The sequence below is a fragment of the Mizuhopecten yessoensis genome, unplaced genomic scaffold, assembly GCF_002113885.1.
Source record: "Mizuhopecten yessoensis strain PY_sf001 unplaced genomic scaffold, ASM211388v2 scaffold11055, whole genome shotgun sequence".
Taxonomy (NCBI): domain Eukaryota; kingdom Metazoa; phylum Mollusca; class Bivalvia; order Pectinida; family Pectinidae; genus Mizuhopecten; species Mizuhopecten yessoensis.
In genome coordinates, this window is record NW_018408856.1 from 421,491 (window position 1) to 448,618 (window position 27,128).

Below are 27,128 nucleotides of genomic sequence, written 5' to 3' on the forward strand. Positions count from 1 at the left end.
AAAGGCGATCGCAATAGTTCACTTGAGACTTTGTCTCAGGTGATCTAAAAATGTTTATACAAATTGTATTTGTAAACTTAACAGCAAGTATCAAAAGAAAATTCCTCTAGTGTTCATATGTCACCCATATCTTGAAATACTGATAACATTTAGAGCCTGTCTGATAACATATGATCGCATAACCTCTTCCACAAATAAAAACTTGAGGTCCAGCATCAATTAGCATCCCTATTATTTGTAATATATTCTGATTAAAAAATAAAAGAACAATCGTGCACATATATATTAACACATTGAAATGAAGGGTCATCAGGAGCTTTAAGCATCTGTACACCAGAAACAATAAATAACATAGTTGAGTATAATATATGTGAGAACAACTGCATAATCTTATGGAAAATTCCATTGTTGTACAGTACAGTCAAATGTCAACAAATGTGTTTGATAGAATAAATAGCGGTTCAATTTACATCAAGTCTGTAGCTATAAGTCAATGATTCATTTCCATGATATATAGAGAATGAAAAGCAGACATTCATCCTCGATACAATTTTCTTTAATGCATTTAAAGATATCTTGAATTCGTTTACAGATATCTCTACGAACGATACTTTATGCATGTTAAGAATATAATGTTATAAATTAAAAAAAAGTGTCAAATGTTAAACCAAAAGTACATTTTGTTAAATACATCAGTAATGCCTTTAAAGAGATTGAATTTCAGAATAAATAGACTTTCATAACAAGAAAGTGATCACCTTAAAAGCAAGCCACGTATGATGTATATAGGAGACTATAATTAATCATGTTTTAACACAATGGGGAAAAACGTTTATATGTTGGACAACAGACTTTCAAAAAAATTAAACATTTAACCAAATATTGTATTAGAATGTGTAGTCCATATAAGTTCAAGTTTTTAATTATTTTGAACTCTTACTCTTTCTACACAACATGCTGAAATGCTGAAATAATAGCTCAAAGATCTGACCACATGGTTTGAAATAGTCAAATACCCTAATACAATTTCATTATTAAACAAAAACATAAATATGATATTTGAGCTGCAGTTACTGCAATGTATTTAACTGTTATGTTAACAGTTTAATATCAATTTTCTTCTGATTGTTTCCTTTGAAAAGATATAAACAACTTTTTTTAGCCTAATCTGGCCATGGTTTTCAGTGCTTGGTATGGAAACAGTATTATCTCCCTTTGAACATGAGTGTCACCACAGCATATGGGGATTGAAGCTGGAATTTAGTAAGAAAGGTAAAATTGACCGCACTTTTTTTTACCAAGGTTGTCCTCATAAGATAATCATTGTCCTTTAGGCATATATTAAAACAACTCTGAATAACATATATGGTACAATTTCTATAATACAATAATGTACAAAATTTCAACACAGAGCTAGGACCTCTGAGGAAAACTTCTTTCTCAGAATATTATATACACAATAATTAACATCAATTCCATTTGAACAGGCACTTTAGTGAATCAGTCTTGCTGAATGTAAATGAGATAAGTTAACAATATCACATCATGCAAAATTTCTAGGGAACACACAGACGTTATCATTGTCCAAACAGAGAAGAAACAACCCGTGAAGCTCTGATAGACTTTCTGTACATGGTGTTTGTTGCACCATTGTCTAGGTCTGTCAGCGTGTGAGTTATATCATGCTTTTCTGGATCCTTGAGGTTGGAACTTATGGTAACAGTGCTGACATAGGCAGGTCTTTCATGAGAAAAGTTTCCAGTCTGCAGTGAAAACAAATTACAGATATTAGAAAACATACTGATACAGTGTATATATATAAAAAAAAAAAATACTTTTCAAAATATTTATAATTTTCAATAGGTCATGTACATTTCAAATCTACCTGTTTAAATTTTATATTTGAATCAAATATTCAGGGTGCATAAACGGAGAAATTATTTACGTCAATTAGGTCTACATTAAATCTTACTAAAGGAGGATATCAATTCAGCTATAGGTAATACACATTAAGGGTCACATGTCTTTATAAGAGAAGATTTGACACAGAATGATGCATTTTTTGGCAGAAGTAACATGGACAAAAGGGTGTCTACCTAATGACAATTTTATTATAGTTACACTAACCCACTCCAAAATCGGCAAAGGAACATGTTAATAATATATGTACAGTTGAAAACCCATTGTCTATAGGTGGATCATAGCCTCTAGTCTGAAGTTAAGCAGTTAAATGCATACCAGACACCAGTGTATGTGTATATATACAGGCTTTACATAATTACATAGTGGATATATGGCCACTACAAACAATTAATTGTTCTAGCTCTCTTTGATCTTGACAGGTTTGTCATTTATGAGTATTACATATTTGTATACATGTATATACTCTATCATACTACATTGTACCGACATATCGCAACAATAGGCGACTAGATTTAGGTGCTTATGATGCAAGAAAATTATGTTTCAACTTCTCAAGTATTTTGACAGAGCTCTGATATTTTCTCTTGTTAAAATGGATTGGTCATTAGATAATGTTTGCTACCGGTACATGAAATCAGTGGTCTGATTGGCTAGCTATGGCTGTAATATCAGTACTTGTACCATGTTTTCTATATAGAGATAATGTTCTACTGCCTAAGACTGTTGCCTTAAGGTTATATGCTACCTTACACATTTTATCTGTGGTTTGTTTTAGGGCTGCCTCCCTTGTGATTTTATACTGGTAATGTTATAAATAGCAATAGCCACTCTACGTAGAGTAGACTGTTCCTATTGATTTTGTTATGTTCCCTGTAGAAATTGTGTTAGACACTTACTGGTAATGTAGTTTCTTCTTAATCCATAATTATCTGAATGTTTTTTCATCCAGCCATAATTTATAACGTACTTTTCAATTAATTAATTTGTAAATTAACAAAGTACAAATTATCTTCTTATGCCAGATTTTATAGGTTCCACATGCCCAGTCATTTTAGGCCTGACCACCTATTCATAGTAAATGTTAAGTTCCTACTACCCACACATAGGGATCTAGACAAAGCCATATCAGAAACAACTACTGTACATATGTATGGTTTTGAATAGAATGTCAGTTGAACAATAAAATTACATTTGTGACTTGACTTGGTTGAGCGCTTTGCTGATATCGTTCTATACAAAGAGATTGGTTGTAGTCTGTTCCGTCTGAAAATAAATGAAGCAATACAATACTATTAAGTACAAAAACCACCAGGTAGGATTGTAAGAATTTGTATAAACATGTTCTACAGGTAAGAATTTGTATTAACAAGTTCTGTAGGTAATTTTGATTTTGCAGAAAAGATCTGCTAGTTAGCCTTGCAGTGAATTTTAATATGTATACCTCAAAGAAAACTAGGATCTCACTGATCCCTTTAACTCATTCACCCCTGAAGACACATTTGAACTCTCCCAATTCAAAGGTTGGAATAGTTCATTATGAAATTCAGGGGTTAATGAGTGAAATCTCATACTTTTAAAATATTTAATCGCCAATCCCTTTAAACAAAATTACCTTAGGTAAGCACATTCTTTAGCCAGCTTTATCTTCCTGAACAAATATGAAACAAGTTTCTGACTCATATTAATCAGTCTTATTTATCTGGATGGAAGCGTGCAGATCAGGGTCTTATTTTTTTGACCCAAGACCTTTTTACTTCCAATTGGGGAATCAAATCCGAGCCGCCTAGGTGAAAGGCGAGTGCATTATCCATTGGCACCTGACCACACTAAATTTCACCAGTATGGTTCTATCAAAGAATGAGTACAGTGAACTTGCAATGGTATTAATTTCATCGATTTTGAAGGAATTTTCACTGAAAATCATCTTATCAAAACAAACCTCTAAGTTTTGTTTCTCCAAATTCATTGCAAGTTTGAGGTGTGATGATAAAGGAACTTTTACGCGCCTTGAGTCCGTAGGAAACTGGAGGTGAGGACAGTGGAGACTGTAACTGTATGTTACTGTGTTCCTCTAGATCTTGGTTTAGCTCATCATCAAAATAGAATTCCTCCACTTCTGTTTTCTTGTTTCCTTTCTGCAATACAATCTGACAGTGTGAATGAATATCTACTGGTACGATCGAGTCCAATTGGTCGGAGTCCATTAGGGATCAGATAACAGATATTTTTATTAATGATCAAGCCATCTCACTACTCACCCCCTTTTGCTGAGAATGAAGGATCTAGAAAATTTAGGTTCTACAGTCAATAAACATAACAGAATTGCAATGTTTGGTCAATATCCTTTTACTAGTCAGCTATCCATACTACTTGAGTTGATTTTAGATTTGCACTCTATTCATCTTCCTTACATTTTCATTGATCCTCCTTCCTTCTAATCCAAAAGTTTTCGTGGGGAATATTTCCTATACTAACTCACCTTGAGTTACAGAATCCATGTACATGTTGGAATGGAGTTTGACATACCAGAAGTAGGTCATTGATCTATTTTTTGACCGCTTGAATTGTTTGTCTGGGGAATACTTCCTACACTCAATGCAAAGAAATATCCTAGAGTCTGATATGAAAGTGAACATATTTTAAAGTATTATGAGCAATCTACAGTCCCCGACCTTGGGACAAAGGTTGGTATCAAAAATGAACGAAAGGCCATAACTTGATCTGTATATATTTGGTTATAAGACGTACCCCATTTCAGTATGAAACACTCCACCATCCATAGAGTGGACTCGCATACAAAATTTGTTATTAATAACAAGTGACAGAGTATATAAGATATGTCCAGGACAATGTGACACACCAACTGATAAAATGATATCTGAAGTACACTATCTCATTAAAACACTTCTTCTTGCAACACTTATCGCATGAATGAAATTTGAAGACCATAAGTAACTTGCAAAGCTAGACTGAAAGTACAGTCAGCGATTTGGAAATAGGATAAAACATGTTACCTTTATAAAAATGTTTAGATAATTACCTTTTTTCCTTGTTTTGCCTTTGTCTTGCAAGGAACAGAATCATAATGTTGACTGTCATCAAACAATGGACTCCTTATTCTTGCATTTGATGCTGAAAAAGTTTAAATTACATCCTATTAGAATATATATATCTAGATGACTAACATAAATAAAGCAAGGCTAACAGCAGTTAAAAGTTGACATGGAAACCTATATATATAACCACTGCCAACCTGTGGTAACATTATGTACTAGGTAACTGTATATACCTGAATTTATAGATTTTGAAGACAAATCAAAATCACAAATTTAGTTAATCACTTAAATTAATAATGTGCAGATGTATAACCCTGGTAAATACTAGCCGCAATATATCGCTCGACTAGAGAGAACTTCTCTTTAGCTCGATCGGTTGAGCGTAAGACTAGTATCCGAGAGGTCCCGGGTTCGATCCCTAGCAGAGGCAGTGATTTAAATTTAATCAATCATGCGCTCTGTTACACAGAAACTGCAAAAACTAATTTGATCAGTCATTTAATCAAGTATTACCAAATTAACTAAGGGCTATTTGTTGGAGGGGAAGCAGTTTTTCTGTTGGTATTTTCCCTAATGTTCTGAATTAATTAAACTGAACCTTCCATTAAATAAAAAATCTGAGTTGATTACATGTTTTAGGTATGTTATATTTCAATTTTAAACTTACTGATATTTTCTTTTATATCCAGAGCATGAAAAACTTCTTCACTCAGAGAGTTCCTCACTTTTATTAATTCATGTGCCACCCATTTCTCAATGAGTTCAGATCCGACACTGCTGTTGTCGCAGAAAGCAGAACCTGATTAAAATCAATAACAAGAGGCCCAGAAGGCCTGTATCGATCACCTGGAAATTTGAAGTTGAAATAGCCAGATGTTGCTGGTAATGAACATGTATTACATGGTAAGTCAGGGGTTGTATTTATATGCAATTGGACAAAATCCTGTTATTCCTACAGGAAAAGGAGGATTTTGAAGAATTTGATACATTTCCCCTATTGCTATGTTTCCCCAGGGGGGTCAGACCCACGGTTGCTACAAAATTAAGTCCCCTTCACCTAAGGATGCTTTAGACCATATATGGACAAAATCCTGTCATCCCTACAAAAAAAAAAAAAGGTTTTAAAGCTATTTTTCTATTTTCCCTATTTGGCCCAGTCCCTCTGCCCCCAGGTGGTTCAAAAACACCATTTATACAAAATTGATTTCCCTTCCCCATAGGATGCTTCGGTTCAAATTTGGTTTAAATACCTTCATCCCAACGGAAGAAAAAGGATATTAAAGCTATTCCTCTATATCCTCTATTGGGCCCCGCCTCTCTGCCCCCAGAGGGTTCAGACCCACCATTTATACAAAATTAAGTCCCCTTTACCAAAGGATTCTTTAGACCAAATATGGACAAAATTCTGTCATTCCTACAGATCGAAGAAGACTTTTAAAGAATTTCCTAAATTACCCCCATGGGCCTCACCCCTTAGGCCCCAGGGGGTTCAGACCCACCATTTACACAAAATTGATTTCCGTTCCCCATGGGATGCTACTGTTCAAATTTGGTTAAAATACCTTCATCCCAACGGAGAAAAAGGATATTAAAGCTATTCCTCTACATCCCCTATTGGGCCCTGCCTCTCGGCCCCAAGGGGTATCAGACCCATTGTTTATACAAAAATTGTTCCCCTTCAACCAAGGGTGCTTCATACCAAATTTGGACAAAAACCTTTCTTCTTACAGAAGAAAAAAGATTTCGTAGAATTTGCTATGTTTTCCCTATTGTGCCCTGCCCCTTTGCCCTCAGGGGGGCCACACTCACTGTTTATACACAATTTAGTCCCTTTTTCCCAAGGATGCTCAAGCCCAAATTGGGATAAAATCCCTTAATCCCTATAGTAGAAGAAGGATTTTAAAGGTTTACATCTATTTCTCATATTGGGCTCCACCCCGCTGCCCCATGGGGGCCACACCCACTGTTTATACAAATTGAGTCCCCTTGGCCCAAGGATGCTAAAGACTAAATTAGGATAAAATCCCTTAGTCCCTTCGGTAGAAGAAGGATTTTAAAGGTTTTACCTCTATTTCCCCTATTGGGCCCCACCCCTCTATTCTCAGGGGGGCCACGCCCACTATTTATACATAATTGAGTCACCTTAGCCGAAGGATGCTCCAGACCAAATTTATTCAAAATCTACTGAGCCTTTCAGGACAAGTAGCGTTTTAAAGGAAAAGTTGACAGACTGACGCTGCGGTATGGCATAAGCTCACCATGGTCCTTCGGGCCAGGTGAGCTAAAAATGTCTTAGATCCACGTACATATCTTACTGATATACTATCTGTTAATCATCAAGTGTTTATAGATATAATGTATATTAGGTGATGCATTACTTTATTACATATATATGAAGTAAATGGGAAATAAATATACATGCATTTGAAAAAAAACCAACATTGATCTGCACTGGTTCAATCTTGTAATGCCAGTTGAGAAATCTCCCTATTTCGGAAGTCAACTATGATTTTTTTTCACCCTCATTTTTTCCTTTTTTAAAAAAATCTCATCATTATTTAGGCTAATATTTTGTCAAAAAGAGGTACCTTGAATTAAGAAATCTTTAGATTTTGACACAATCATAAATTAATTCCTCCCCCTTGAATCATTTCAAAGTTTTTATTTTTATCAAATATGAAGTTTCTATAAAATAGCTCTTATAGCAGCTTAAAGTGTAATTCAAAAGGATGGCAATGGGTATATATATATATATATGTAGTTCTTATATAAGTTGATAAATGTGTAAATTGTGATCCACAGGAATAAGATTTCCAATCAGAATCAATTTTGCTATTTTAGAAAAATAACAAAAGTGTTGCAACACAGTTATTAATAGCTATGCCATACATAATGTACAGTCATGTAGCTCACATGAGCTAATCATAGAACAATATCCAAAGTACAGAATGTGGAATGCTGATATTAAATAAAATGCAATTACATGGATTTGAAACTGTTATACATTTATACTTATTCCATGCATTTTGAATTGTATATATCTAATACACCTACTGTACATGTATCAGGTATATAGATACATTACTAGGATACATGCATGTGTAACACATTATCATACCACTATCACATGGTGAGACAGTAGTCAGACTACTGCTGTTCATAACATCGTTGACAGGTGAAGATGCATGGTATGCCTTGTCCACCTTTTTAGCTGGGGATGGATTTCTCATTTTCCTCATGGGTTTGACACCTGTAGAAATGTGTTAGTTTTCTTAGCACATATATATAGGATCTTAAATGAGTTTCCATTTCATATGAGATCTATGAAACGATTCTAAGGATTATTCAATTTAGGGAGCCTCTGGCGAGTGAAAATGAAAAAAAATTGTGACAAGTTTTATAAATTTCATATGAAATGAAAACGAATGTAAGATCCTTTTTATCACATAGTAAATCAAGATTTGTGGCATTTATTCGTGCAAAACAACATTTTTCATGCAACTTTGAAATGTAAACAGCCGCCATTTTTACTCCAGTTCGTAAGTCTGTGACGTCATGTACTTGTTCTAGGCGTGACGTCACAATTGAAACAATTGAAACTTACAACCAATCACAGGGCTGATAGGTCGTAGGGCTGATAGGTCATATTACATGGGTTAATACGCAAAAAAATATGACAGGGGTATATTCACTGGATAACATATCATATTATGTGATACACAAAGATAGATTCAATGACATAATTATTTGGTAACATTTTTGAAATACTGTTTTAAACTCTCTCATTCACTACAATTATTAGCATATCACCAGTTTAAATTCTGACCTAAAAACCTATCATGTAATCAGATTAAGATTGTATACGATCATACTCGTATCATGGTTTCAGTATCTATTTATACAATCCAAATAAGCATTGCATGCAAGCAGTTTTCCTTAAGTTTCACGTTTTATTAAAATTATCATCCTGGGATGTAAGGAGATTTTTTACATAAAAATACATCACAAATTAATTGCTGAAATATTTTGTAACCTATGACGTTGTAGATAATTTAAACCAGTATATGGAAAATGAAATTGACCTAAAATGCAATCCCAGGCTGCAGAGTGTGCTATTCTCTTCCATATAATATGTGTTCATTCTGAAAAGTACTACAATTTATAAGTCAAAGGGAACAAAGATTTCTGTGCTGATATTTAAGTTTCACTGAAATAAAAAGCGATCATGTTAAGGAAATTTAACTGTTTTCGCATTTTTTTTGTATTAAAGCACACCATGTATATCTTGAACTGCTCTTTATTTTAGCTAACCTGGCCCGATAGGGGAAATAGAGGAAAATTGGGACATAACATGGAAACTCATTTTCTTGTTGTCTTTCCCACCAAAACAGATTTATATGTAGTTCTTCTTGCAACTTTGTTTCTTGTACTCCTTTGATAAACCTGTATGGTACTCAGCAGGTTTTGAATTGAAAAGTAAAATACCAGGTGAGCTATTAAGGCCCCTGGGCCTCTTGTTTCACATACAAACATACAACATTAAGCTTGGAATGGACAAGCTTACTTTTTACAATGAATTCCTCTAATTAAACAATATCTGTATAAATTATATAATATTTTAAATGATGTCACTCTACTGATGTCTCTGCAGTTAAAAAGACTGGCACCACCCACCTAGTATCAACAGTATCAATTTGGCGATAACGTAATTTCTCACCTGAACAATTGTGCTGGTTCATTCCATGGTTGTTGCAGTTTGGACTTTTAATTTCTTTGTCACTTCTGATGTCTGAATCATCCAAACTCTATGAATAATAAATAAGAACTCAATACATAAAATTACTTTGAGAAATTAATACTGTGTACATATTTAAAGTTATACACAAGTAAATATACATGTACTCCTTTCAATAAAAATTAATTTATTCAATATGTACTGAAACTTTTTTTGAATAAATAATTAATTTTATTGTTTAGATTTTTTGATAATTCAATTTAATATACAATATATGACTTACTGGATAAATACAATTATCTCCGTCCATACAGTCTTTAATATTTCCGTGTAACACTGCCTGTTTCAGTTTGTGCTGGAAAAAAAATAATGAAACAATTAATTCTTGTTTCAAAATTAGGAATAATTCCATAGTACCAGCTACATAAACCAGAACTTCTTGAAAACTTAAGACTGGAAAAAGGTTATGAAAAAATAACACATCTGTACTATGATCAATTTTGGCTCAATCACACATATTTCAGTTTAAATACTTTGTATACAAGATACAATTCAATTGAACTTTGACCTCATAAAGTTTTCATATCTGACCTACTAGTGTTTAATATAAGTGGACAAATTTTACATTTTCAGTACCCATGTATCTAGCTAAACTACTTGTTCTTACTTTAAACCTTTGTATTTTAAAGATAATCACATAAATATGAGCTTACACTGCTTTCCTGATGCTGGTACAAGTCAACCAAATTCCTAACACTCCCTGGTTGTTTTAGCAACCTGAAATATACGTGTACATGAATCATGCCATATGAGAGAAAAATGTATTGAATAAACTTAAGTCTTAACAAGAGGCCCAGAGGGCCTGTATTGCTCACCTGAATATTTAAGCAGTCATAGCAAAACATTCTCATTAAATATTATATTGCACTACAAATATTTCCCTCGCAAACTTTGTCGGCTCCATCTGTTGAAACTACCAGCCAAATAATATTATAAGATTCTATGCTTTTGGGATTTTCTTCAGAAGTTGTTTGACATATTTTTCCCTGTGACCTTTTAAGTAGGTCAATGTCAATTCCCTTCTCAAACTTTGTTAGCTCTTTCCCAAAAGGCTACCAGCCAAATCTTACGAATCCATTCCTTTTGGTTCTTCAGAACAAATCCTTTGAAATGCTGTTGACCTCTGTGACCTTGAGGTCAAAGTCATTTTCATTCTCAAACTTTGTCAGGCTCCATCCCAGGAAGCTAGTTCTACAGAAGAAGTCGTTTGAAGCATTTGACATATTTGACCGCTATGACCTTGAAAGTAGGTCAAGGTTATTTTAATGAGGAAACTTTATAGAACTCCATCCAAGGTACCTACAGGCAAAATCTTAAGACCCTGGGCCTTATAGAACTTGAGAAGAAGATTGTTAAAGTTTTTAATATATTTGACCCCTGTGACCTTGAAAGTAGGTCAAGGTCATTTTAATGAGTAAAGTGTATAGCACTCCATCCCAGGTACCTACTGGCAAAATATCATGACCCTATGCCTTATGGAACTTGAGAAGAAAATTGTTAAAAGTTTTTAACATATTTGACCCCTGTGACTTTGAAAGTGGGTCAAGGTCATTTTAATGAATAAACTTTATAGCACTCTATACCAGGTACCTACTGGCCAAATATCATAACCCTAGGCCCTCAAGTTCTTCAGAAGAAGTCGCTTAAAAAAAAATGTGTAAGGACTTGGGATGTCTTAATAGAAACATAATGGTGTTTACAAGGATTTGGGATGTCTTTATAGAAACATAATTGTGTAAGGATTTGGGACGTCTTTATAGAAACATAATGGTGTTTACAAGGATGTGAGATGTCTTTACAGAAACATCTACTGGTGAAAAGGTTTTGTATACAAAACACAAATGCTTTCCCTTCATTGCTTTTTCTAACCAAATGTCAAACTTACATTTTTGTATCATTCTTGATTTCAGGGGTCATCCCCATCCTTTTCCTCTTTCTTGGCATCGTGCTGTAATGCTGATTTTGTTTAGAAATTGGTTGTCTGTTTGGTGTACTCTCCTTGCCTTCAAAGCAGTCCATGTTGTATAGAGCAAATACACTTCCAGCATTACTTAGAGTCTTCTCTGTGTCTTTCTCTATTGTTTCGAAAGGTGCGGTAGAATGGCTTGCGGGCTTGACACTGACACCAGTTGGGCTCCTCACCTGATTGATCTGTAGGTAGCTAAACCTGGTAGCCAATGGCTTGGCCAGGCTTGTATTTAGTTGCTGCTCTGTATCTTGACTGGAGCTGAATTAGCAAAGCGAAGACAACTAGAAAATTTGTACCACAAATTTATAAAGACATTACAACCAAATATAACCTGTGTATTGGACCCAACAGGTTTCTATAAACACTAAGAGAATACCAACAAAACCATCATGGTTAAAACTAGGGCCATATATGAACTAAGGAAAGATTTACATGGAGACCCTTGAGAATATGACCAAGTGCTTCAAAAGGGTAAAGCATCTTCTGCTTCATAGGTTATTCCATCTTTGCGTATTGCAGAGTTATCTTCTCTTGTGAGCAGGTATTGAGTGTTACATCATTGGGTTGTGAGAGTAACGTCATCAATTTTTGAGAAACGACGTAATATTCTCACACAAACCAATGACGTAACAATCAATACCTGCTCCCAAGAGAAGATAACTCTGCAATACGCAACGACGGAATAAGTCTTTCAATGTTATAATTACATATACACTGACCTTGTTTGGGTATTACAAGACTCCTCACTTTCACTGGATGTGATGTTACCGGTGACTTTGTCGGGAGAAGCCTTTCCACACCTACTTTCAGGCTCATACTGTGATTGGCCAGTTTGTACATCACACTGTTCATCATACAACATGTGATCATACATTTGACGCTGGTGTTGCTTTCCATATGCTTGCTGATGTTGCTGTTGTTGGCCATACCCTTGTTGATGGTGGTGTTGATTGTATGTTTGTTGAAGGTCTTGCTTTTCGTATGATTGCTGATCATACGTTTGCTGTTCATACTCTTTTGGATCGTGTTGCTGATCGTACCCTTGATGAAGACGTTGCTTTTCATACAATTCCAACTGTTGCTGTTCATGCTGTTGGTGATTAGCTTGCCGATAGTGCTTCTGATCGCTTATTTGTTGTTGTTGTTCATGCTGTTGGTGATAATCTTGCCCATAGTGCTTCTGATTGCTTATTTGTTGACGTTGATGTTGGTTATACTTTTGTTGAGGACTGTGTGTCTTCTCTTTCTTTGGAAGGACTTTTACTCTGTAGTGATATTCATGTTGATTTTGTTCCTCTTGTAAATCCCAATGTGTGCTGCAAATAGGTAAAATGAATGAATGAATGAATATTTACTGACTATGGTACCTGTTTATATAAACCTACAATGTTTTTTTCTTTCTTCAACAGGGATTGTCTCTGATTTTGGCACTTTTAAAGCATTGCTATCAGATGTTTTTTGTAGTAACACATGTAATGATTATTATGCAAAATTTTGCCCTTTCAATTTGTATTTTTTGTTGTTGATTATTTAGGCACTTATCAATTAAATTATTTCTTTCTATTAATGGAGTTTTGTCTAAATTTTTCCTTTTTCCCTTTTTTTAGTTGAAAAAAACCCTTTACTCTAAGGAAACAAACATCAATTACTTTTTGATATCAAAAGCAACACCATCCTGTGACTTGTATGCATATTCTTTGTTTGGAGAAACTTTTGCTTTTGCAGGAGAACTTTCATTCCTGTGCTTTTTTTCTCTACTAGACTGATTTTGATCATGTCTGAAAAGAAAATTATTGAGAAAATATTGAAATTTTTGTACATTTATTCCTAACACATTGCATAGTGATATTTATTCGAACAGTTATGCTTATAATTTGTCACACCTCCAAAGACTTTTGGCTATGAGTTTCATAGTAAAAGAACAATGTACTTTCAGTCACATTGTGTGTTCTTTCTTTCATAAGAGATGCTTTTAGAATTTTTCATGAATATTTGAATTTGCAATTGGGAAGATGCTATTTCAATATTGATACATGCAGTAATTTTTGTATTCACAGAATAAATATTGAGTAGGAAGTAAATTGCAAATGATAAATGAAAGTGATTTACAGTAACCCTAAATATATGCATTAATAAGGAAGAAAACTGTTTTACCGTTTTGCTTTTTGTCCATCAGGTGGACTTTTTGGACGCTGAGGCTTCCAGCTTGACTGCTGTGTTTGGTCTCTTGCATGCATTCCTTCAACCCTACCTGTTTCTCTGTTTGACTTTTGTCTAGAATTGGATATTTCCTGTTCTGTTATGGTTTCTCTGTTACCGTTCAATGGTTGTTGCTTTGGCGAAAGATTGGAAATATACTGCTTTACTTTCTGAAATTTGATAAATTAATCTGATGAAATGAAATTCAGATGCACTACAACATCTTCAAAAAAAAAAACCACGTATTTAAATGTCTTTTTATCCTATTAGTTCTTCAAAAGAAAATTACAACCAAGTGCTTTCCTCTAACTCATTTGATTTCACAAACTTTTTTGCTATGTAGAAAATAAAATAACACTGGTAATATAACAATTTTGAAATTCAAGAAATGTATTATGTGAAGAGAGAGTGCCTGCAATCAATTATATCATATAAACTTATTATGTCAGGTTTTCCAATCTGCTCAAAATAACCTAATTAGTAATTAATTAATACTAAGTTATGCCAAGTGTGTTCAGTTTCATCTTAGAAGTGGCTTTAATGATTAAGGAAGAGAACAAGAGATGGCTAACTCCAGCCAAACTTTAAAAGGTTTGGCAACATTTGAGAAATGACCCTTGTAAAAATCTTACTTCAGTTGACAAGCCTAATATGTCCCGGACATGGTTGAAACTCAGCTGTCGATGCTGAGGGTCCAGCTGCAATCCATATTCCATAAGAGTTAGATACAACTGAGGTGTCCTTCCCGAACTAAGTGGCAGTTGCTCTCCGTCATTGAACATTTTCTGTCTAATGGTTGCTGCATCACATTTTCCCCAGGGAATCGTGTCTGAAATGTTGAAACATGAATTCTTCAAAGACTGGTGTATCTATTATAGTTTAATTGAAAAGAAATTCTGTTTAATAAGGTAAATGTTTGGCTGTGCAATATCTTTTTTTTTCTTCATTAAACAAGAGAGCATTTTAAGCTATCACTAATTCCTTTTGTTTTACATATGAGTATCTTTTAGTGTGCGTTACATGAATAACTGACTGTGATATTTTATACTTGTGTTGAAATGTTGTTATCCATTCTGTAAGTGGACCCTTGGGTCTGTTGAATTGGAAATAAATAAATAAATAAATAAATAAATTCAAAAAACAGGATGGAACAAATCTGGAAGATGTTTTTCTCTATTGAGTGGTTTACCCTAGATTTTACTCTTGAAATGATAACTTCATGTTCATTTTGCCCTCAAGTTGAATACTGATAATATAATATTTTACATAATATAAAATATTTCTTACTCTCAAAACTTTCCCACATGACGGCACAAAAGCTGTACATATCAGACGCTGCAGAAGGACAAGACCCATTGATGATCTCGGGGGCCATCCAGTTGTAGGCTGCATTCTGGTGCTTGTTACTGATAACTAAGGATCTTTTTCCAACTTCACTTTTGTTTCTTTCAAAAATTGTTAAAATATATATAAAGACTTTTACAATCATCATATACAATCTGAAAAATTAGTCCACATTTCATATATTTCACATAACTATTTTTTTGAACAAGAATTCAATTAGAACTAACGTTTTGAATAATATCTTTCAAGTGATAAAAGGACATTTTAAATCAGGGACTACATACTGTATCAAAATTCCTTTCAAACAAGAACAACTGATTTTGAAGAATACATAACAGATATTCCAGATTAAATACTATAGGATTTGTTTATCATTTTGTGGGTTATAGGTTCTCTGGAAAATTGTCTCCAAAAGCATAGTAGTCTCTCATGACAATGTGCTTTATACATGTATTTTAAAGCAGTCCATCAAATTACAGCAGTGTGGAGAATTTGGTTTTACAATAAAAATATAGGAAAAATATTTTGCATAGTAATTGCAACATGTTAGAAAAATATAGAATCACAATGATTTTTAATTTCTAATGAAAATATATTAGGTGAAGTTTCAAAAATACATTAAAATCTCTGTATAAAGCCCATCGTCTCAGTTGCCACCTCACTAACCTCCAAAATGTTTCCCTTTTCCTCATTTTCTTAATACTTATTGTTCATATCTTCCTTTGTTGATATTTTTTGCTTGACAAAGGAAGCGGATAATTTCGAAAGCTTGCCAATAAAAAGTTTTCAATTTAAAAACTCAGCATTTATCTCCCTTGTTATATTTCCAAACCTCTTCATAATGCCAAAACTTTGCTAGACAAACGGTGGCAGTGTGACAAGGTTTTATTATATACCTACCTCTCAATTGCGTATTCCAGGTTTCCAAGTTTTGCTGTGTGTGATGATACAAGAAAAACAGCATGTGACGTGATGTAGCAATGTAATAAATCCTGGTCGTGTAGGAAAATGATACCATCACATATCTGTACCAGTATTTCATGTATTTGGTTTGTTGACATTCGTTCAGACTAAAAAATCAGAAACAGATTTTCTACTTGCAATTTCATGTATCAGTGTAATAATAACATTATTGAAGCTATAAAAATCACAGTATTGTGCTGAAGAAAGTTTAGATTTAGGGGAAAGCTTATTCAGACTTTTTTACATGAAGTAATCGGATTAGTTTATTTGTTTGTTTGTGTTTTACGTCCTATTAACAGCTAAGGTAATTTAAGGATGTGCCAGGTTTTGGTGGTGGTGGAGCTTGAGGAAAGCCGGAGTTCCCAGAGGAAAACCACCGACCGACGGCCAGTACCTGGCAAATGCCCCACATAGGTCTCGAACCCGCGAAGTGATAGGAACATCTTAATCCAATAACATTGAGGGGAAATAATCTTCACTATTTCAAAACATATTCAGACTTTTTATGTGAGAGTGATGCCAACATTCAATTTCAATTACAATGTGGGAAACAAATCTTTGATTTAAACCATATTCACAGTGATCAATCTACATGCGCATCCTACATCCAGTACGCAGATAAATTGAAAAGGACGCACACATTTTAACAATGTGCATGCAGTGGACGCATACAAATTTCAGAGGATGTTTATGTTTATAAGTTGTTTCTTAAGCAAAGTAAAACAAATAAAGCTGGTTTTAGAAACTGCTTAAGGCTATCATTTGTTGTCATAAAAAAGCGTTGGTATGCTTATAACAGAGGCCGCACTGAAAGTGGAAATCATCGTTTCTATTTATAGTGTAAGCGCTGCGCTGATTGGTTGCCGATGTGGGTAACCAGACAATCGTGCAACGGACGGTTCACTACAACGTGTTGACAACTTGACAACATGCCTCCTGAAAAACCCTGTCTAGAAAAGGGCCAAAAAACATTATTTTCAATGATTACAACCTGTGATCGTGAAAGAGATAATGACAAGGAGGTGGGTGAAAGTGAAGCGGCAGCAGATGAGCCTGCAAAATCTGGGGAAATCCAAGTATTTAATGATAGATGGCGTTCTCTTTTCTCCTGGTTAGTGCATGATAGCGAGAAACAATTTATGTTTTGTAGTATGTGCACTGAAAACGGTATGTACAAACTGAAATCTTTGAAGTGAAAAAGATTATCACAGTCAGTGTCCACTGAGACATTTGCCAACAAAATAAAGAATCTAAGTTGTTTTTGAAGTGTTTATAAAAAATTGGCCGATGGGACCAGATTCAAAATGGATTCAAGCATTCAATTATGATAAATAAACAATCTACATGCTTTCAGGTTCATGTAATATGCATAAAAACATTTGATTGTGCTTTGTTTGTAGTTCATTCCATATAATGTTGTTTGATGTAAAATGCAATATTGAATACATGTAATGATTTTCCTAAATTTTCATTCCCCCCCACCCCAAAAATTTCTGACAATGTCTGAGGCATAAAAATGTCCCTGAAATATGCTCAGAATGCAGGATTTTGTATCTATAATTATAAAAATTTCTGGGGGAGACCTAGATTTAACACTGTATTCATACCTTTTCATGTAGTTGATAGTAAAGTGATCCTACACCGACATTCTCGAATAGCAGCACCAAACCGTCAAGGTTGTTTGTTTGACAAATACCCATCAGCAGTAAAATATCAGGATGTCGCAACTTCCTGAAAACGATGCAAAGAAGACGTTACTATCATGATAAATGACCAGGAACTATATTACACTCAGATTGAGTCAAAACTTATATATGGATTAAAGCAATTATAGTTCATTCTAGTCTTATCTGTAGTATAGAAAACTTAGTTCAAAAGGAGAGAAGGACAAGAAAAGTCAGTCTTAGATTGGTTTGGTTTGGTTTAGTAATGTTTAACGTTCTATCAACAGCTGTGGTCATTTAAGGACGGACTCCCCTGAGTGCAAGATGAATGTACGTAGTGTATGTGTGTGTGTTTTTGGGAGGCTGCGATATGTTCGTGTTTGTCCTTGTGATAGAGCGGAACTGATGCTGACTTTATAGTGCTCCCTCACTGAAACATACTGCCGAAGACACCCAGCAGGACACCCCACCCAGTCACATTATACTGACAATGGGCGAACCAGTCATCCCATTCCTAAATTGCTGAGCGTTAAGCAGGAGTAGAAACTACCATTTTTACAGACTCTGGTATGTCTCGGCCAGGGGACAGAACCCAAAGCCTTCCTCACAGGGGCGACCGCTCAACTAATGGCCAAAAGTGAGGCATTGTCAAGGGAAACATTAGGAAGAAGAAAGTTGTTTAGAAAGAAGAGAAAAGATAAGATCCCAAATTTAGACCCCTCTTACGATCATGCAATGGGGGCAGCAGGTACAATTCTTACTCCCTACTTGCAGGGACTCAGTCGTAGAAAGGCCATGACAGGTCTTATTGGAGTAGGTCATGAGTGGTCAGGGGTGACTGGGATGACATAAGGAGTCAGGGGAAACTGGGATGACATAAGGGGTCAGGGGTGACTGGGATGACATAAGGGGTCAGGGGTGACAGGGATGACATAAGGGGTCAGGGGAAACTGGGATGACATAAGGGGTCAGGGGTGACTAGGACGACAATGGGTCAGGGGTGACTGGGATGACATAAGGGGTCAGGGGAAACTTGGATGACATAATGGGTCAGGGGCGACTGGGATGACATAAGGGGTCAGGGGTGACTGGGATGACATAAGGGGTCAGGGGTGACTGGGATGACATAAGGGGTCAGGGGTGACTAGGAAGACATAAGGGGTCAGGGGCGACTGGAATGACAGATGGTCAGGGATGAATAACATGACAAAGAGGGGTCATGTGTGAGTTGGATGATATGAAGGGCCAGGGGTGACTGGGATGACAGAGGGGTCAGGGATGGCTGGAATGATATGAGGGGACAGAGGGGATTGGGATGACAGAGGGGTCAGGGGTGAGTTGAATGACATGAAGGGTCAGAGTTGCCTGGGTGACATGAGGACTCAGGGGGGATTGGCTCATATGAGGGGTCAGGGGGAACTGGGATGACATGGGGGATCAGAAGTAACTGGAATGACATGAGGGGTCAGGGGTGACTAGGATGACATGAAGGGTCAGGGGTGGCTGGGATGACATGAGGGGTTAGGGGTGGCTGGAATGACATGAAGGGTCAGGGTTGTGGGGAATATGGAGAGAATGGGAGGTAGGGCACAAGGAATCGGGGGAAGGTAAAAATGTGAAAGATAAGGAGTTGGGGTATACATAGTATAAGGGGTCAAAGAGGGGAATATGTTTCAAGTGAGGAATCAGACAGTGGTGTAGGCAGGAAAGTCAAGGATAAGATAGGGCAGAAGGAGTCAAGTGGAGGGAGTCTAGGGTATATTGGGTCAAAGGTCAAATTATTGCAATGCTTGTCTATGGCTTCAGATTTGCTCATGAATCTTCATAGATGTGTATCATGGTTGGACACAAAGACTTTGTTGAGGATTATTCTCAGGTTGACACAAATAAAGTTCAAGGCCATGGCAGGAGGTGAAACGGGCTATGGGGGTTTAAGTTCATTTTAAGCTCACTTTGTTTTTCCTTTTGGAAGACTCCTATACATTCACCTCCATTTTACTACCCTTTAGTTAAATTTTAATTGTTAATGAATTGTTCACGAGACATTTCAATTATTGATCAAATATCCTTAAAAACTTAGGCAATATATATATAAATATAACACATGATAACAATAATTTTAAATATGTGTACCCGACAAATTCTGCCTCCGTAATGAGTAAATCCACCTCTCCACCTGCTTCTGCCTCCCGATGTAACCTTTTAGCTGTCACTTTTGTTGACTGCCAATGTATACTACAAAACAGTAGATTATTCATGGTAAAATGAATTCAATAGATGCCTTTTTTTAATTAATAGAATATATCATGAAGAGGTGATCATCAACTATACTGATGAAAACAACACTAAAACGTTTGCTACAAATTATGAAAAAACAGGCCCCATATCCCAATCATACAATACATGTATATAGATTGTATGGCTATGATAGGTTTTATCTTATTTTAATAGTAAAACAAGTCATAAGTGTTTGGGTTTTTTCATTGAATTTGGGATGGGGCCTTTTAGTTACATTATGGGAATGAAATAGGAACAATTGGGAAGGAAATTTTCAGGAGTAAACTGCAAATTTTGGGAATTAGGCATAAATATGTAGTTTCAGTACATAAATATGACAATGGGGTTATAATAAGATAATTTCAAGTTTCCCACACTGCAACTTTATAATTGTGATTAGTACTTGTATCACCCTGAGTTAAAAAAAAATCAGGATTGATAAAAAGAATAAACTCAGATCTACCTCATAAAGTGTACTCATTTGAAAACAATAAAAAATTAAAACTGTATATTTGCAAAAAATGTTATTAAAATGTACCTTTCCATTACCATAAAAGCCCCATTTTCGAATGTTAAACCATCGCCATTGTGTCGGAGGCAGCTCTCTGATATTAATGGGATACTTGTCATAAAGCCACTGCTGGAATCACCATCCAAGTATACCTTAAAAAATAACATTATGCATCTCTTTTTTTATACAAAATATTTTTCTGATGAATAAAATCTGCTACCTGGGCCATGATTTTATACATTTATTTCTCCCTCAACCACTACAGGTTTCCTCACTTCCAACTTGTTGGATAAACATTTTTCTTTACCCACTTGTGGGCAACACCCTGGACATGATTTCATTGGTCAATCTTCTTATCTTGACACAAGTAACAATACTTTGAGACATTACCTTCACAAGAGTGAAGTCATAGTTTATAACAATTTTTCCCCGATCAGAAACAGGAATTAATGTATGTCCAAGAGAAACATATGTTTTTTTCTATATATTTAACATCTAAATATTGCAGGATAAAAAGTTTCCAGACTCGTAATGGTGGATTATCATGTTTATCTTACTCACAGTAGTTAATTTTCAAAATTCATACATTGTTGAATCTTTGATTCGGTACACACATACAAAAATGGAGTTACAATATTGAATGCAAGCAAAACATTATGCCTGGGTACTACCCAGTTTGCAAACATGTACCTTTCCAAACCCCATGCTGTGTGAGCTCTTTAGCTGGTCTATATTTGCATCAATCCCACCTTTGATCTTGTTCTTTATGATGTGCATCAGTGAATTATTCTTGTTCCTAAAACAATAAAGAAAAAGAAAAAAAACATATGATATGAGTACACTTGATTATGATGTTTTCAGAAGTAATCTTCACTATTGTCTGAAATTTATGGCCTTGACTTGAATGAAGATACAGGTTTTATATATGACTTCTACTTCCAATTTCCATATCCTTTGCTATGTGTTATTTTCACCATACCTGACAAGATGTAAAAGATGTATTTACCAACCATTTATGATCATGACCTTTCACTAAATTGAAGGTCATAAAAAAAAATTGGCACATGATATACTTCCTACGATAAGTAACACATTTCTCATTAAAAGGAAATACTTTCAGCAATTTATAATTAAGTTATGGCTAGGAAGAAAAGTTTTTTTTTTAATACAATCAACCATGTTTAGAGGTGTATTAATTACACCTTCATAGATATTTAAAACATGTAGATACTTTTAACTTATCCATTATCAATTATTTTGTTTTGGTAAATTCTCCAGCTGGATATGGGAATTTGACCTTTTCCAAAATCTATGAAAACATCACTTTATTTTCCCAATTGAGATACCTGTGAAAGATGCAATTAAGGACTGGCGACATTTGTGCAAGTAAACTTACACATGAACATGACTGGACATCTTATTGCCAACCCTGATATCTCTTCCAGAAGTTGTCAGTGCAAACAATTTTGTCTTCTCTAGGAATTCAAGCATTTTCATTCTTCTCTTTGGTTCTGGTTGACAGAGTGCCCAGTCTTTAGTTGTTCGTCCAAGGTTATCATGGAAACGTAAATCTCCCCCTGCAGCCAGCACATCAGATAGAAGCTTGACATTACCAGAATAGGCAGCCATGTGTACAGGGGTGGTCCCAGCATTGCTCCTCCTGTTGATAAAAACCACTGTCACAGGAATGCATTTAATGCAAAGGAGACTTTCACAAACTAGAATCTCACAATCCTTCTCTAGAGTTTGGGGAAATAAAAAGGTTTAACTCTCAAAAACTAGATAATGTCACAAACTAGAATCTCACAATCCTTCTCTAGAGTTTGGGGAAATGAAAAGGTTTAACTCTCAAAAACTAGAAAATGTTGGTAAGACATGAATTCCCCCAAAGCTCTGTAGTTGCCCTATAAATAGAAACTGACTTTTATCTTACTTTGTATAAACATTGTTTTTTTTTAAAAAAACACTGTTTAATAAGAATTAAGTCAGAAGGGTCATGGTGATGAATTGCAACAGAGGTCACGGGACAGGATGGTCATGGGTAACACTATTTATTGTCACCCTCCACCTCATAAAATGGCTGAATATGTTAATAATTGAGATTCAAACCCACTAAGAGGAGGTTTTTTTCTCTGTTTTTTCCCCCCAAGTGAAACACTTTTATATTTATGCTTAACACTAATGGTACACATATAATAGCATGTGCACAACAGTTGCTTGTCATTTAGTTTTGTAGTTAGTTGTTCTAGAGGTATGTGTGATATAAATATTTGTGGGGAAAACAATTTGTGTTCCCAGTAATTTGTTCAATGGTAAAGGTTACATACTCATTTGGGTTGGCTCCGTTGCTAAGCAATAAATCACATGCTGATGGCTCATTTTCGAAGCAAGCAATAAACAAAGGAGACTGGCCCTGGTCATTTGGATAATCAATCTGAATACCTGGAAAAGGGAAATTATTTATTGAAAATCAGGCAATATATTGCAGGGAAAATCAAAATTCTGACAGACAGTGATTTAATCCTTTATACAATATACAGAAAAGTTATAACTTGATTGCACACATCTATAAAGAAATACTATGTCATAACAGTATGGGGATTTCCCAATCTTATAACTTTTGGAGTCATAATGATGACTGAATAGAACAGTAATTTGTCTGTTTCAAAAGAGGAGCTGTAAACTGCAGCTTTACACCACAGTGTATTCCTGACTATTTTAACATTACATCATTTTAATAATTAATAATTTGCAATAATTAAAAGTTTTGTGGGTTAGGAACTTAGTAACTTATGAAAAAAACAAAAAAAACATGGTTAACAAAATGTGGCAAACATTTGCAATCCCTTTCCATATATACAGTTTGATGACTATACCTCTTCCGATAATCTTTTTTAATTTCTTCTTGTTTCCATTTCTAGCAGCATCATGGTAATCAATTCCCAAGGTATCAGACTGTTCCATTCGACCAATTCGAAAATTTCTTATCTGTGGACTAGCTGTTGCCATGATCACACTGTCACGTACCACACCAGTACTGCCAGTACTGAAAATAAAATTTAAGTATAAGCTTAGAGGCCAAACCGCAAACATAACTTGAAGACGAGTTGAACTTGAAGATCAAAGCTACGAAAAAAAATATGTTCATTAATTACATTATATTCATTCTACTTGCTTGTGGCATTATCAGTTTCTTCTGTACTATAAATTGTTTGGTCATATAAAAAACCTTCTTCCTGTTACATGTCTGGAAAAAAAATCAAAAATGTTTAGGAGTTGTTCTTGACTTTAACAGTGCTTCCTTGAAAATTAGGCACACAAAATTAGGATTATATGTAGTATAAACGCGAAAAAATAACATTTTTTATTTGGCCTCATCAAAGCAACATTACAGAATTAGGATACATAGGAATACATTTGATTTGCAGACCATTGATTTGATAACAATTCAATCATAGGTAAGCACTGCGAACAAATTGCTATTTGTGTCGTGAAATATCTGTCCTTTTCAAAAGAAGTACTACTGTACTACTCCATAATAAACAGATGTTGCAATGCATTGTACAGGATTATTCTTTGTCTTAATTTTAATAGAAAGAAAAAAAAACATAAAAAACACATGTGATTAACACAGGATCTGTTCATAGTCTACTAGATCTACCATCTAGTACAATTTAACCAAATCCAATGAGCTGAATGAAAGCAAAGTCAGTAGGCTACTTACTTCTTTTACAGTAGGACTAAGAACTCAATGTACCGCTTGCATGAGGACAGCTGTCGATTGGCGGGAAATGTAGTAGAAATTCGCTCGAGTTACAGTTCCTTAGGAGGGGTCATCGTATTCCAGGCAGGTTTACTTGCAATGTTCAGCGATTTATTCCGGGCAAATATTGCAAGCAGACGATGTTTATTTTCTTTCGGAAGACTCGAATATACAATCGGAATACCTCGCATCTTTTCCTCTCCTATTACCTTTCCACTGCATCGCTGCTGATTGGTGAATACAAATATAACCCGATAAAGTAATCGACCAGACAAAACTTAGTCAAAAGAAGGGCAAGCAAGGAATATTTCTTTGACTTTTGTCATTGTGGAAAAATTTAGCTTTTAAAAACCACTTACCCAGAGTGCTCTACAGCCATGCAGACTTAAAAGAAAATAGACAATGTTACCACTTTCAAATGAAAACTTACTAATTTCTGTATAGCAGTGTCCTAGATTTTAATTTGTTTCTCCATGTAACCAAAACTTGTTACTTTCTAAATACACTTCTTATCTAAATTATTAGCGTATAGCTATGTCAATTTTTATTGTTTGCTATATTAGCATGTATGGATATTATAGGCACATGCCATTTAATTGATGAAATACCTTTGCATGAAACTTTATGCATTCTGTGATACTCTTAACTAAGATAACTGTGATATAACCTTATATAGGTCGATTGCATCAATATGTATGTAACTTTTAACTAGCACATGTATTTTACTAGCAAGATTACCATGCCGGTTTATTTATATATCGATTGCGTACTAAATATGTTATTGTATCTAACACATGTATTTTACTAACAAGAGGACCATGTGGAAGATTAGCCTTTGGCTAAACTTGTATTTTATCCTCAATAAATAAAGTTTATTAAAGACTTAAAACGAATAAGGGGTGTAAAGGCGGAGCATTCGGCACAATTTTTTATTTTTATCTACACAGGTAGTTATTTGCCGCGATGAATTTTTTAATGTTAACCTAATCAACACTTATTTTCCTGACGGCTAGACTGTTTTATGGATCGGCCACCCATTTTCAGCGACATTCCTACTCCTTGCGCCGGGTATTGAAAAAAAAGTTTTCTGGAAATGTCGCTTGGTTAACCCTTTCACCCCTAGGTAACTACAGTGGACTCTACCATGCAATTATTGGGATGAGTCCTTCATGGTATACGTGCAGTGGTGAAAGGGTTATACCGGCAGAAGTAATAAAATAGCCCCCGCTTTGGCCTTACAGTCACCCGGGTGTAACTAGCAGAGCATATGAGTAAAAACGCAATGGAACGTATGGTACGTGTTCCCCAATGTGTGAATAAAATAATTATTTCAATTTTGCACGAAGTGACTCCCTTCTGAGCACCCTCCGTATGCTTATTGTAAATAAATAAGCTTTGTGAAAAGCTAGCAACTCTCAGCCCCCCTCCCCGTTTTTTTTCTTGTCGGAGTTAGAACAGACCTTTCTGGAGCATAGGTTTTTATCTCCTGCCTTAATTTACAGAGATACGAAGTTTTTTTTAACGGTTTAGCACTCTTTGACCCCTTATAGTAATATTGTCCTTCAGCCCAGTAGGGAAAAGGGTGGAGATAGCCCTTTCTTGATTTACTTGATTCATAGGTATCTACTATACTTTACACATAATATACAGTATATCATGTGTATATAGTTCTAGTTCTAATGTCTTGCCTACTTCAACAAAATGAAGATCAAGTTAGGCAATTTATGATAGGAATTGCATGGCTGGGGGGGGGGGGGGGGGGGGGAGGAGATTAGTTATATCACGGAATTAGATTTGCTATCAAAGTCCGTGGTTATATGTACCTGACTGAAGAGTTGATTGCAGATTTAAAAGAAGATATAGTGTAGCACTAGTGGCCAAGTCTATAGTATATCCCCTTTGGTTCGAGACAAATCTTGCGCTTGAATATAAGATTCTGATCCTCAATAATCGTCAATGGATAAATGTAATAAATAGTGTTCAAAATCAAACTGTAGCTTTCAGATATGTGTTGAATGATTTGAACTATGTGACCCCTTACAACTCCGAGGGAGGGGTTAGGAGGATCAATCCAAATCGGGAACCGTCGGCACTTTCCGTAAACGAGAAAATAGTATCCCGATTGGAACAGTCCCTTTGTTGAGTATAAATTGAAAAAGAACATGTTTCTTAGGAGAAATTTGATGTTGTTACGGAGGACGGATATCGAAGACAGACGATGTAATACGTACGATAGACGAATGGCAATCAAAATAGTTCACTTGAGTTACTCGGGTTATCAAAATCTACAACATAATTAACGGTTTAAAATAAATAGCACAGAATCGACTAAAAAGTTTGTGGATTTGAAGGTATTATTTTCATTTGTTTATCTTATCACAAGCGTAACAGTTCAGATAGGATGTAAAATAGCAAAGTCCAGACCGATCCCTGTGTATGTGTCTGTGACTAAAGGGAGATAAGTCATGTTTTCGAAGCATAACAAACGATTTTTATAACAAAATATTTGGAAAGTTGGGGGAATTTTGTTTTTCTTTTAAACACTGATAGTTTTATATTTTGTTAAACTGCGGTCAGCTCCTTGTGGAGGATATTATACTGTAAATTGCCTGAAATTAATTACGTTGTACGTGAGCAATATCTGATAAATTTTATATCTCCAAT

At 35.2% G+C, this 27,128-nt stretch overlaps 1 protein-coding gene across 3 annotated transcripts; it reads right to left on the reverse strand.

Annotated features, from left to right (window-relative positions):
• On the reverse strand, positions 1 to 24,605 carry LOC110465098 (probable serine/threonine-protein kinase DDB_G0280133). Of its 3 annotated transcripts, none has more exons than XM_021520682.1 (24): positions 24,426 to 24,605; positions 23,578 to 23,747; positions 23,029 to 23,143; positions 22,098 to 22,361; positions 21,392 to 21,497; positions 20,729 to 20,853; positions 20,047 to 20,148; positions 17,857 to 17,980; positions 16,187 to 16,356; positions 15,230 to 15,387; positions 14,575 to 14,771; positions 13,898 to 14,112; positions 13,393 to 13,521; positions 12,463 to 13,059; positions 11,660 to 12,001; positions 10,428 to 10,491; positions 9,998 to 10,069; positions 9,697 to 9,784; positions 8,098 to 8,229; positions 5,647 to 5,778; positions 4,964 to 5,055; positions 3,863 to 4,058; positions 3,113 to 3,186; positions 1 to 1,763 (listed from the first exon to the last, which is right to left on the reverse strand). In XM_021520682.1, exons 2-24 carry the CDS (start codon positions 23,708 to 23,710, stop codon positions 1,578 to 1,580), a joined length of 3,813 nt encoding a protein of 1,270 aa, XP_021376357.1. In that variant the 5' UTR covers positions 23,711 to 23,747; positions 24,426 to 24,605; the 3' UTR covers positions 1 to 1,577. The 3 variants fall into 3 exon arrangements, with proteins under 3 accessions (XP_021376357.1, XP_021376358.1, XP_021376359.1); XM_021520684.1 differs by having other exon boundaries at positions 1,675 to 1,763; positions 3,930 to 4,058; XM_021520683.1 differs by lacking the exon at positions 5,647 to 5,778.
• Between the last annotated feature and the right edge of the window lie 2,523 nt (positions 24,606 to 27,128).